This window comes from Aptenodytes patagonicus, chromosome 13, assembly GCF_965638725.1.
Source record: "Aptenodytes patagonicus chromosome 13, bAptPat1.pri.cur, whole genome shotgun sequence".
NCBI classification, from domain to species: Eukaryota; Metazoa; Chordata; class Aves; order Sphenisciformes; family Spheniscidae; genus Aptenodytes; species Aptenodytes patagonicus.
Genome location: NC_134961.1, coordinates 6,784,811 through 6,797,045, shown reverse-complemented (window position 1 = coordinate 6,797,045; position 12,235 = coordinate 6,784,811). Strand labels below are relative to the sequence as shown.

At 46.2% G+C, this 12,235-nt stretch overlaps 1 protein-coding gene across 1 annotated transcript in view; it reads right to left on the bottom strand.

The window, feature by feature from the left end:
• The window catches only part of CACNA1H (calcium voltage-gated channel subunit alpha1 H), a 129,361-nt gene that overhangs the window by 28,486 nt on the left and 88,640 nt on the right, over positions 1-12,235 (bottom strand). Inside the window, exons 20-24 of the mRNA XM_076351409.1 lie at positions 11,687-11,813; positions 10,940-11,065; positions 10,130-10,219; positions 9,085-9,277; positions 920-1,071 (exon numbers count right to left, since the gene is read on the bottom strand). Of these exons, the coding sequence (XP_076207524.1) occupies positions 920-1,071; positions 9,085-9,277; positions 10,130-10,219; positions 10,940-11,065; positions 11,687-11,813 (688 nt within the window). The remainder of the gene's footprint in view (positions 1-919; positions 1,072-9,084; positions 9,278-10,129; positions 10,220-10,939; positions 11,066-11,686; positions 11,814-12,235) is intronic.

Below are 12,235 nucleotides of genomic sequence, written 5' to 3'. Positions count from 1 at the left end.
TTCTGAAGCACACTGCCTGAGCCCGAATTCTTGTATCATTTCTGATGGTTTGCATTCAGATTTACACCACTATGTTTTCCATGAATATAAAACAAGTATAAATAAGACCTAATCTGGATAAATAATATTTACATGCGAAACAAAGGCTGTTATGCAAAGGAATTATGGGGGCAGAACAGCACACAGTCAGCTGGTGTAAAACACACACGCATTACCCTGTGGCTTGGTGCCCCTCTGGCTTAGCTTCCAGGAGGCATTTGCAGGTTACCTGGCAGACCATGCAGTACTAGAAAAGTAAACATTGAGCCTAGAGCTCTGTGAATGATAAAGTGATGGAAGATTAATATATGCGGCAAATGGAAAGGCTGTATGATTTATGCCAAAGGTTTTCTTGGGAAAGAAGGATTTTATGATACATAAAGAAAAGAAGGGTGGTACTTAAGAGCTGGTTTATTCTAAAATCATTAAGGAAAAGAAAAGTTGCTGTGCATGCATTAACTTCATGTTTATATCTGTTAATGGAATATTCTAAAACTCTGGACTCTTTACAGTCTGACGGTCAGTCACGGCTGGGATCAGGAGAGGAAATATTTGGACAGGTCTTTTCGTAGTAAAAGTTTAGTTCACTCTCTGTTAGCCTTATTCTCTGCTTTTTTACACAAGAGCAGGGAAATCAAGCTTTTGGCTGGGGCAAGTGACTCCCAAATGGTAGAGCTGGCCTAGAGTTAAGACGGATTGCAATGCCGAGCCTGGAGCCTGCTGAGGCTTTCAAACAGCAGGGTATGCTCCCAGGGAAGCAGGGCTGGCTGGAGACCTCACGGGTCTCCGGTATCCCAAGGGAACAGTGTGTGGTCCTCAGGTCCTCTGCTACCCCACACCGCTCTGTTTCACAGCCAACACATTGATGGATGGCTCTTACCTTTGGCTGGTTGTAGTGCTCCATTGACATAGTGATGACATTGACCCCAATGATGAATGTGATGAAGAGGTCAAGATAGTGGCTGGTGCAGAGGGTGTGAATGTACTTCCGCGCTGGGGAATAGTCAGCGTAGTAAGGCCTGCGTTGGGCTTCTGCAGAAAAAGAGAAAGAAAGGCAATGCAATGAACGCAGGCCCTGCTGCATGGTGGGCAGCCATCACAACGTGGCCTGCGGGTCATGTCTTACGCACCCCCGGATGCAGGGCGAAGCCCTTGGGAGAACTGATTCAAGCAAGCCACGTGAAATGGCCAAGTGCTCCTTCCTAGCAGAGAGGCCTTCAAGAACCCTCGTGGGGTTATCAGGCTGAGCCAAACCTCTTGTGCCTGCAGAAGAGTCCTCCACAGCTTTGACAACCAGGTCCGTTTTTCTCCCAAGTGCGCTCTGCTCTTACTGCTCTGTCTCAGGCTAGAGGACAACCTCTTCACTTAATGGGACTCTTGTCACACAGTAGGAAGGGTGAGGAGCAGGATGGAAATGAGACCCAAAGCCAAGAGAAAAGCTTCAAGCCCAGCAAAGCTTCAGCTCCAGTTTAGAGGAAGGGCCGAGGGAAGGTCTCATCAGTCTGGACTCTGATATGCATCTCTCCTACTCCCGCTGATGTCAGGCATGTTTCACGTAAGAGAAGAACATAACCTGAGCTCAGGCTCTGTGACAGAAGGCTTTTGGTGTATTTTAAAGGTCTAAAGAAAACACAGCAACGCCTGTGGCAAAGGAGGACACATGCGTGAGGGTTAGTAGCACACAGGAGAGCATCAACAGCAATGGAGTGGGGTGCTCAGCATTTGTCTCGACAAAGACTTTCAGCACAAGCTTCTCTGGAAATATAAGAACAAGGACATGGTTGTATCTAAAAACCCGCTCAGGCTATGACCACGTGAATTTTTTTATCTGCCTCTGGTCATGACTCCTCCTTTCTTCTTTTTGAAATGGGGAAATTTCTGCATAGGACCAAGTTCCCAGTGCCGTTCCAAGGAGAGTGTTTGGACACTGCCCTGCAACTGAGTTGTATTTACTGCGTGTGTCTCTCTTAAATTAGACTATGACCACAAGATGGCTGTGGGCACTCGGATGGAGTCGAATTCTTTTCAAACTTAAGAAATGTAAATATTCAAAGAGTGTACTTAAGGCCAAAGTCAGCATTACTGCAGATTTTGCAAGTGGGAGAGACACGTTAGTTCATACTAAGTCAGAGCAGGATTGTTCTTAATAGAGAGGGATTTTTTTGCAAATGTTTCAGCAAATTCAGCTTTAAATGCATGAGGAGCTGGGAAAAAGGAGTTGCTTCACCTTAAAAATAAGGAGAGAAATAGGTTCAAAAGTACTCAGTGACCCCCTGAAATACATTTTCCACTCCTCTCATCTTGCTAATATCTTTCAGATGGAGCGACTCGAAATGTGGGGGTTTTTTTTGGTAGTGCAACTGATGCCAGATTAGAGTCCAAAACCCTAAAATAAATTGGATAAAGGGAAACTGAATCTGCTGCTTTCTTTCAACTACTATTTTTTCTGGTAGTTAAAAGTGGAGTGGAGCCATTTAAAAAACATTTCCTTCTGACTGGGGTCACCTAGACTTATTTTTTCTGCTAATGGGTGTGGAAAAACAAGACGAAAGCAAACACAATTGTTTTTGAATACATTTTTCTGTTGCTTTCATGTGCCTTAGTCCTACCAGTCATCTTGGACTGGCATGGCTGTCTTTGCTACTGAGCTCGGCTAATCTTCTGGTGCGTCTAAAAAATACTAATAAAAACATTGCAGTATAATATTTATTTAAGTCTGTACAATGTACTTTCGTGTGTATTCAGGATTACAACATACTTTTTCTTCTCTTTTTTTTTGAAATTGTCTTCTTGGGAATGCAAAAAATCAGCTTGTTGGGAGGTCTGAGAATACCCCAAACAGTCGAATGTTATATTAAGGGACTCTTTATTAATGACGAATGGTTGATTAATGTATCTCAGAAGAACATTAGCAGTGATGGGCAGTGTGTGAATACACTGGCTACCAGCACATACGGAAAACAGGGTGTAGGTGACTGCAACTACTCTCTAACCTGCCCAAATGCAGCTATTGATTAACTATCCAGTAAAAGATCAGGTGTTTGTTACATTTTATAAACTATTTATAGAATTCTAAAGCATAATCCCAAGAAGACATCTTCCACTGTAAAGCTGCTGAACAGAAAACTTTCTAGGCTGCCTGTCAGCAATACAGCGCTCTCTTTACGCGGGCTGGATATACAAATAGTAAGGAGGAACCACCCAGCCATAAAGGTGGGTCCATTTTATTGCGCGAAAGTGTCTCAGGGGTCTGTGTCTGTACACTCTGCCCCTGCTCAGCACTGGCTATACCTGGTCAACTGGTTGCTCAGAGAACTTGGGATAGGTTTAACTTGACCTGGGATGAGGGAGCTCTAAGAAATGCCTTACTCGTTTAGGATGTACTACATCCCTGAAGCCAGGTTAACAGATGAAAAAGAAACTTCTCCTGGGGCGACACATACAAGGACAGTCTGGGATAAAGTTGACAACGCTTCGAAACACATGCAACAACACTGTCATGCTCAGTGCAGAAACCCATGCAATGTCCATTAGAGGAGATACCGCTCATGCAAGGCTAACGGTAGTGAGCAGGGGTGTGCAGGAAGGACAGGCCAGCTTCTGCTCTCGGCGATGCTAGCGTTGTGTCAGGACAATCCCGTGAAGGCAGAGGGGTTGCAGCAGGGTAAAAGCAGCGAGAGATCAGCCACACAACTTCGCTGCAGCTCTGACCCCCTCCGAGCAGGAGGGAGGCTGCGTTTCAGAGCTCCAAGGTCTCCAGCTCTGCTGGGTCACTGTTCATCTCCGGTCCCTTTAAAAACAGGAGTTTTACTTCAGTCAAAAGCACAGCAAGTAGCTCTGGTCTCCTTTCAGTTCGGACACACTTTTTTAGCTCTTAGTGAGAATATACTATTGTTATTCTCCCCAGTTTGGGTGTAAGTGTTCACTGCACACACCTACTGCTACAGCCTGCCTCAACCAGAGACGTGGGGCCTGCAGGAGAACCTGTATGAGGAGAACAGCAGACCATGGGGATGTGGGCACAGCAAACGGGGAAGATCTAATGCATCATTAATTACAGTAGGCAAAATGCAACCTGTGCCTGGTTTCTCCAGGGAAATGGTTTCTGGGATAAGACTCCCATCAACCAACGAGCAGACTTGTATCAAACACAGACAAGTATCCCTGCAGCTGATGGTTTGAACTGGTGGAAATACAGGACCACAGTCCTTTCTCGCCCCCACTTCTAGATGTTGGCTAATGCTTGAATCTCACCTCTCTGAAGAGTATTTAAACTTCTTTGCTTGTGATTCTGCTGACATGAAAATTAATGAAGTACTGTCTTCTAGCTTAAAAGCATTTAGGTTGGCATTACAATTGCTAGCTACAGCTCCTCCATTATTCTCCCCTGCATGAAACATTAGAAAGCCCTAATGGGTTTATATGCATGCTTGGCACAGAGTAGCTCTGTACCTGCAGCTGCCTGGAAAAATAAGCAAGATGGTTTGATAATTCCCTAGTTGGAAATACTAAACACTCAGATACGCAGTGCCCAAAATTTTAGTTACAGTTCAAATGTTTCTACTGGATACAGAGATGTTTGTGGCGTTGAGAGGATGGACTAATTTAAATACCACTGTGTGCTGCTCACGACTGCTCACCCCTATAAAGAAAGGCTTCCAGTCAGCGCTCTGAAAGGCATCTCTGCTGGGTCTTAAAACAAAACTGGCCTCTTCCTTCTACAATGCCCAGACGCTCAGTTCTGTGTTGGGAAATGCCTCAGAGAAACACAGCTGTGGCCAGGCTCCTCTCACACAGAGTGGAAAACAGGAAAAAAGCATTTGCCTTTTCTCGGTTCTCGGGATCTTCTCAGGGACCAGTGACTTGGTGTCACTACTGAAAGGCACTCTCTGCTCCCCAGCTAGGGCCTCCCCCGGGCTGTGTCAGGCATTTCCAGCTTTTCCAGCGTTGCCTGCACTGCTTTTGGCACACAGTGTCACCCAGACCCTGCCTGCAGCCTTTGAAGCCCAGGGTACTGCCTGTGTTTGACCTGACATCGTGCTCTGCTCAGCGGGCCAGCTGCTGCTGGCTCCACAGCAGATACAGGTGGGTTGGATTTGGCTCTGCCAAATCCTGAATGCAGAGGAGATCAAGCTGATCCATGTGGTTTTAATCAAAAACTTCAATCTGGGGAGGCTGGTTTCAGTCTGTGTCTTCTGAGAACCTCATTAAAAGGTTAGGAGCTGCAGGATTATTAAATTACACTACACTTATTTACACAGTAGATATAGTGGATGGAGGTAGTGACTGTGTCAGAAAAATATTCTAGTTTATCTTGAATTTTTACCTTCACATGAAAAAGTACGCTGTGCAGTTCTGCCGTTAAAACCATATCAAATACATTTGTACGGTGTATTCAACCCCCTGCCCTCCTTTCTCATGTGAGCAGAGTTAACTGGCAAAGCCAGTGCCTTATTTCAGTGCTGGCCCTGGCCTCAGCTGAGTTTACTGCAGCCTGGTCATGAAGGCTGGGCCCTGCAGCCACTGCTGCTGTCACGGCAGCAGTGCCTTGCTGACGCGTTGGGTCCATGAGCTCCGCTGCCGGTGCCTCCAGTGATGCGTGTCACAGGAGCAGAGAGAGAATCAAGGCACGCTGGCAACGGGCATGTGGTGTCACACCCTGTCCCAATCCCTGCATGAAAGTGGCCCTCAGATGGGAAACAAGAAACTTCTTGGAAAGGTCTGAGGTGGTGTCTGATAGCAGAGATGTGGGCTGAGAGGGACTTTCCTGCCAGGCTCCTGAAAGGCCTGAAAAGTACCCCAAAAACGGACACGTGATGATTCCCCATCCCACCTGCATAGGGTCTGATGAAGAAGCTGTGTCCTGCTGCAGGGCTGTGTCCTCCACGGAGCAATCCCTCTGCCAGGCTCATAGCTCTGCACACAGGGTCCAAATCCTCGACCCAGCCTGCAGAGCCTGGGATTCGTACCCAGGGCCTGCTCGGATGGGACCATCCAGGCACTGATAAGCTGAGGCTTAACCCATTTCCAGGCCTGAGCCCAAGCCTACTATGGCTCAATGGTGCATTTCTGTGTGTGTAGGTACCTACAGATGCCCAAAGACCTCAATACAGAGAAACACACACAGGGTTGCTACACACAGAGGACATTACAGACAGGAGACAGGACACAAAGACAAGATATGCCAGGCAGACAGGGTGAGTCCAGATGGATGGATGTTGCTCAGATAGTACATCTGTTAGCTATGCTGGATTTTACTCTTGTTAACAGCCCTAATTCTTCCTCCCCTCATGGTCTCCTCAGGCCAAAAACTAGAAATGGCAACTGAAGTAAAAGCAGGGCGCTCTGCCAGGGTTCCCAACGTAGGCTCCTTGCTCCTCCGCAGAATCACTGGTCTCCTGTGCCCAACCTGCCCCGTGGGGACTGGCCTGTCACCCGCTCCTCCGTATGGGTGAGACACACAGTGCTGGGGCACATGGAAAGCTGGTCAGCCCGCTGTCACTGTGCAGCATCCCATGCCTGCACGTGCACACAGACACTCCGCCCAGAGACTCTGTCACGCACAGCACCAACCACATCTCACATCTTTCTGAGTCTGCCACATTTTTTGACCAAATCCATCATCTTCTAAATTACCCAGGAGGTGAAAACTCCTCCCATTTAAATTAAAAAAATCCATTAAAATGTAAATAGTAATCTTCCAAAATGCGTATCAGATATTTGATTTCACCTTGTTACAACTCAAATTTGGATGCCAAGCTGTCCATGCTGAACAGAGGCAGGTAGGAGACCTCAGAGACAGACGATCTGAGGTAACCTCTTGGAAGCCCAGCACATGGCCAAACGTTTAGCCCCTCAGTTGCTCTATTGGACTTGATCGCCTTCCAGAAAGCTGTCCTCCTCCCTGCGCGCTCTCAGTGAAATGTTACAACCCACATCTGTGCAATGCCTCAGTCTGCAGTCTGAAATATCTCCTTGTCTCTGTCCTTCAAGATAGCTGGATAAAGAGGGGCAATGTAACAGTGTCCATCACTTTGACAGGGACTGGCTCTTTTCGGTGTCTACGCAGTGAGCCACAGACAGTCTTGTAATAAGATTTACATACTAATCAGGAACAGCAACTGGCTGTGGTTAAGCTATCCCTCCTTACCTGTGCCCCAGTCTATTTTCTCTAAGGATGCTTAATGTTCTTTGTAAATAAGGTGCTTTTTTTTTTTTTTTTGCATATAAACTTTGAGTTTATCTGAATGTCGTCTTGGGTCAGCACATTGGGGTAGAAATACTGCACAAGCAGGAGGACTCTTGAGAGCCTGAAACTGATTTCTCTTATTGTGCTGGAAATGCTGCCTTCAGGATTTCCACTTCTAATCCTAGCTGGAACCTCAAACTCAGAAACCAAAACAGGAAAAGGGAAATGAAATTGCATTTGAACTCTTCTAAATCTCTGAAGAGATTCAATGTCTGTTTGCGGCTGGCTAATTTGATCTAGATTTCATTTTAACCCAGCTACTTAACTCACAACTGGCTAAAATGAAATGGGCTTGGCCTTCACTGTGGTGTCAGGTCAGTCTGTCATTAAGGCCCTGTGGAGACCATGGTGCAGACAGTTAGTGCTGAGGTCTCCCATGGCTCTAATAAAGAGGACCACAAGAGCAGGAGAGGAGCTGCGAGAGATACAGCTGCCTGTCTTCTGACTCAAGCATGGATGGAGAAAATTGGCTGGGGTTTCTACTAGCAAAGCCCCTGACTGCTATGTCCTTAGAGCCAGACAAAAGACTATTCGATCTAACTGCAGTTTTCCCAGCTGAAAACAGATACCTATGGCTTGATGTTTGGGAGACAACTAGCCATTTGCCACAATGAGATATTAGGTCCTTACAGGAGATTACAGAGGGCAGCACAGCACTAGGCAAAGAGCCACAGGGCTGCTGCTGCAAACAGGGCCAGAAGCACTCAAGCCTTATCCCTGACTAAGCTTATCTTTGATCACAGTGGCCAAGCCACGTTCCCTCACTTACTTCTAAAAAATGCTTGCCAGCATCTAATGCAGGCTATCCCTGTTCACTAAAACTGGCTGGGAAGTTGGTGTGGCTGGTTTCCTGGCAGTTTCCCTGGGAATACCCACCAGATGCTATAGGCAGCTTGTCCCTGGTGGAGCCTGCCAAGGAGCAGTGGAGGTGAGAATTAATACATGAGAACCCCTGGGAAGGTTTGGGTCAGGAAAGGAGCACAAGCTCAGGTGTTTTTCTGGTCTGGTTTGATCGTCCCTACTAGATCCGCTAAGAAGCAGATTTCAGCTAAAGGCCTTCTGTTGCACCCTAATGGCCCTGCATCTGGCCAGTATTTCCATGTTGACTGTTTGCAAGGACAAATTGAGCCCCAGCACATTGCTCAGCAGTGAAGGGCTCCCCCAGCCTGTGATGGGGCAAGCATCTCTTGTAATGGACATCTTCTAGAGAAGAATCTTCTGGACAGCCCCATCTTGGGGTTCCATTCTTCTCCCCAGGGCTGTCAGTTTGTTCATGCCCTCATGCAGCATGTTTGTGGCATGCGGGGCCATGCGCTAGGACGCTAAAAAGCATCGCAACTATTTTGTCTGAGAAAAGAATTAATAAATCAAACCACCACCATCATCAGATGCAAGCGGCACATTAAGCCACAGGGCTACCCTCGGGACTGGCCTTCAGGCACACAGTAAGCATTGCAGCTGTTTACTCACTGCATCCCTCAGTCACACCACGAGCTCCCACTCGGTGCTTGGGACACCTTTGCAGAGCATGACAGGGGACTCTGCTTGGAGGAGGATTTTCTCCCCAGCCAAGTAAACAGGTAATGCTTTACATCAGGCTCATAGAGGACAATTCCAGGGTGTTGGCAACCCAAGACTTAAGGTACCGCCAAAGAGGTAATGAAGCAAAACAGCCTCCTGAATCCCATGGAAACAAAACCAAAGGAAAATGAAAGTCTTGCTTTGGGAGCAGGCAGGGCTCAGAAAGATTTTGGTTTGTAACGCAGTCTACCGACCAGACAGGTATATCTCCTTACTCCTGCGCTTTTTCTCCAAGCGTCTCAGCCGCTTCTCCTCCCGACGCCGGGCCTCCTCCGCCTCCTGGTGCTGTCGGCACTTGTGAAAGTTCTCCACCACCACCCCCACAAACATGTTGAGCACGAAGAAGCTGACGATGAGCAGGAAGGAGATGAAGTAGAGAAGCATCCAAGGGTTATGGTTCTGGATGGGCTGGTGAGGTGGGGAATTAAAAAACAAGAGAGAAGAGAAACGGCATAGACAAGATGTGTGTAAGTCAGGATATTGGGCACTCTGTAGCAACAAGACAGCACAGTACACTTGTGGGGAGGAGGAGAGGACTGGCAGGAGTTAGGAGATTTTTCCCAAAACAGTTTGCTCTCATTCATTTTCTCACCAACTAAAATTTTACTTTTGTTGTAAAACCCATCCTAGCCTCTGTAAATTGGCTTACAGGATTTAATTATTTTGGCATTTATTTCATACAGCTTAAGATAAAACTCAGTGGATGTGCATCATCCCACCTGCGAGATCATTTTAGTTAAAGATAGGCTCCAGCTTTTTTTTTTTTTTTGAGACGTGGGCTTATGGTTAATGTTTCTCAGTTGTTATGAGATCTTCAGAAGCAGGGGAAAATTAAGTACAAAGTATTACTGTAGCTACAATGGGGTACTACTCATCTAAGACTTGACTTTCCTTTGCAAATGCTACATAACACACAAACTTAACAATGTCTCTTTCACAACATTCCTGTTTGTTTCCCATCTCCTACGAGATTGCTTTTATTCATCATGCCTTCCGTGAAGCCGCAGTGCAATGGCACGTGTGGTCCTCCTCAAGTACCATTCTAATTAGAAACCCCATCAGTGCTTGTTTGTGTACTCCATGGGGTGCAGCCACTGTAAAAGCTACTCAGTGGAGAATGGAAAACCTTGGCAGCCTAATGGGCAGTCAGGGCCTCAAGAAGGTCCTATAGCTCTGCTCCTTCCTGGGACTTCAAAACCACCAGTCACCCAGGCATGACACTTCTGAGAGCAACACATCTGGACTCTGCAGTACATTTACCTGTTGGTCGATACCCACGGCATCCAAACCATCGTACATGATGTTCACCCAGCCATCTTTGGAGGAGAGGACAAACAAGGACATGAGGGCCTACAAGAAAACAAACAAACAAACAAACAAACAAACAGAAAAGATTGGTCTTGCATTTTAGTCCCCAGAGAAGAAACTAACAACAGACAATGCTCAGCAAAACCAATCCACAGCTCACAGCACATCATCTGGCCTGGAGTTGGTGGAGAAATGCAACACTGTGGCTTGCTTTTACCTATTTCCATATCTGGCTTAAAAGTGAGCAAACTATGGTCGTTAACACTCCTTTTCCCTCACATATAGGCTGATTTTTGCTCAGACACATCAGGCTTTCTGGTCACCAAGGCATGATTGGCTGGCCCAATGTCATGGGGTTTTAAAAAGCAATAATATATCCCAGCTCCTACTATGGGCTGTATTGCTTTTCAGCCAGTATAAAGCATCTTATTTTTTTCATTTGCAAACATAACAGCTAGAAGTCAAGAGATTAGAAGTGAAAGTTGAGGTCCATACATGAGGGACTGCATGCAAAAGCAGTGGCTTTAAGACAACACTCTCCTATAAACAAGGAATTGTATAACCCTAGGAAGTCTGGCTGCAAGAGATCAAGAGGTGACCTGATCCATTTTTACCCAGTTAGGGTTGCTTCTGATAGATGAATGCCTATGTCATTCTTGGAAACTTCCTATGATGGAGGTTCCACACCTTCCTCAAGGAATACATTTTAAGTGCTCATCCATTAAAAACTGGTACAGAAAATCCCTGCAATGAGGACTTTACCTGTCCCAAATTGTCAAAATTGTACTTCCGCCGAACCCACTTGTAGCGTGCGTTAGTGCAGTCAGTCTTTGTAGTGATGTTTTTTACATCAGGACCATCACAGTAGTAGAATTTGCCTTTAAAAAGCTGTATTTGAGAAGCAACAAAAAAAGAAAAAACAAAAAAGCAGCAGCTTTGAAAATTCTGTTCCCTGATTTATCTTTCTTTCCCCTAGTAGAGTTGTTTGTCAAGTTCAAATTCCTTTCCTTTCTGTCCAGCTCAGATACCTGTCTTAACACACATGGCAGGAAAAGACCTCTGGTGAAACTTCAGGCCCTGAGACATTGTTGTGTATTGCCTCAGACACAGAAGGAAGGTGATCCTGCAAGCCTGCCCTGTCTTGTTGAGAGGATGACAATCTCCCTTCTGAGGAAGAGATATTATATACATCCTAGCACACAGAGCCAGGAGGGATCTTGGGAATTTGTCTTTTCCTTCCCCTACCCTCAAGGCAGGCTTAGCTGATGCTGTGTTGTTCATCGGGGAGGTCTGCTCTTCTAATCCTAAGAACCTTCCAATGAGCAGATGCTAACCCCACCCCAGAGCATTTCTTCTAGGGCCTGGCTCTTCTTTCCTAACACCTAACTGAAATCTTCCTTTGGAGAGATTTAAGCTCATTACTTCCACTTTAACCCCAGGTGGTGAGAAAAACAGCTTCTCTTTTGCAGCAGTCACTTACATATGGCCGTGGTGAGGGAAATACTCTACCTGGACCCCTAAAATCCCAAAGATAATGAAGAAAGCACAGCAGATGAGAACAATATTCCCAATAGGCCTCAAGGAGGAGATCAAGGTTTCTACCACCAGCTTCAGACCTGGGGCTCTGCTGATGACTCTGGAAAAAATGGCAAAACAATAAAGCTTTTAATTTTTATGCATGCCCTGTTATTATATGGTTGCTTTGCCTCCTCTCCTTGGGCTGCAGTAAAGCTAACACAACCCTCCTCTACCTGCAGGCAGCAGAGGCGATTAGTGACTTATTTAGACAAGCAGAACATTCACAGTCATATTAGATGGAATTAAAAAAGTGTAAGACACCCTGTCAGCAGGGTGTTGGGCAACTGCTTACTAGTAACAGTGAGGAGGGAATACTCTCTACGGGCAGAATATCAGAGGTTCCCACTACAGGGCTATTTGTACCTCAGTCCAGAGAGCTGATCTCCTCTGAGGTCTCTCTGATCCAAGCAGAGGGGCACACACCAGGCAGGAGCCTGCTTCCTAACATAACGTGTAAACAGCTTCACAGTGGTACTAGAG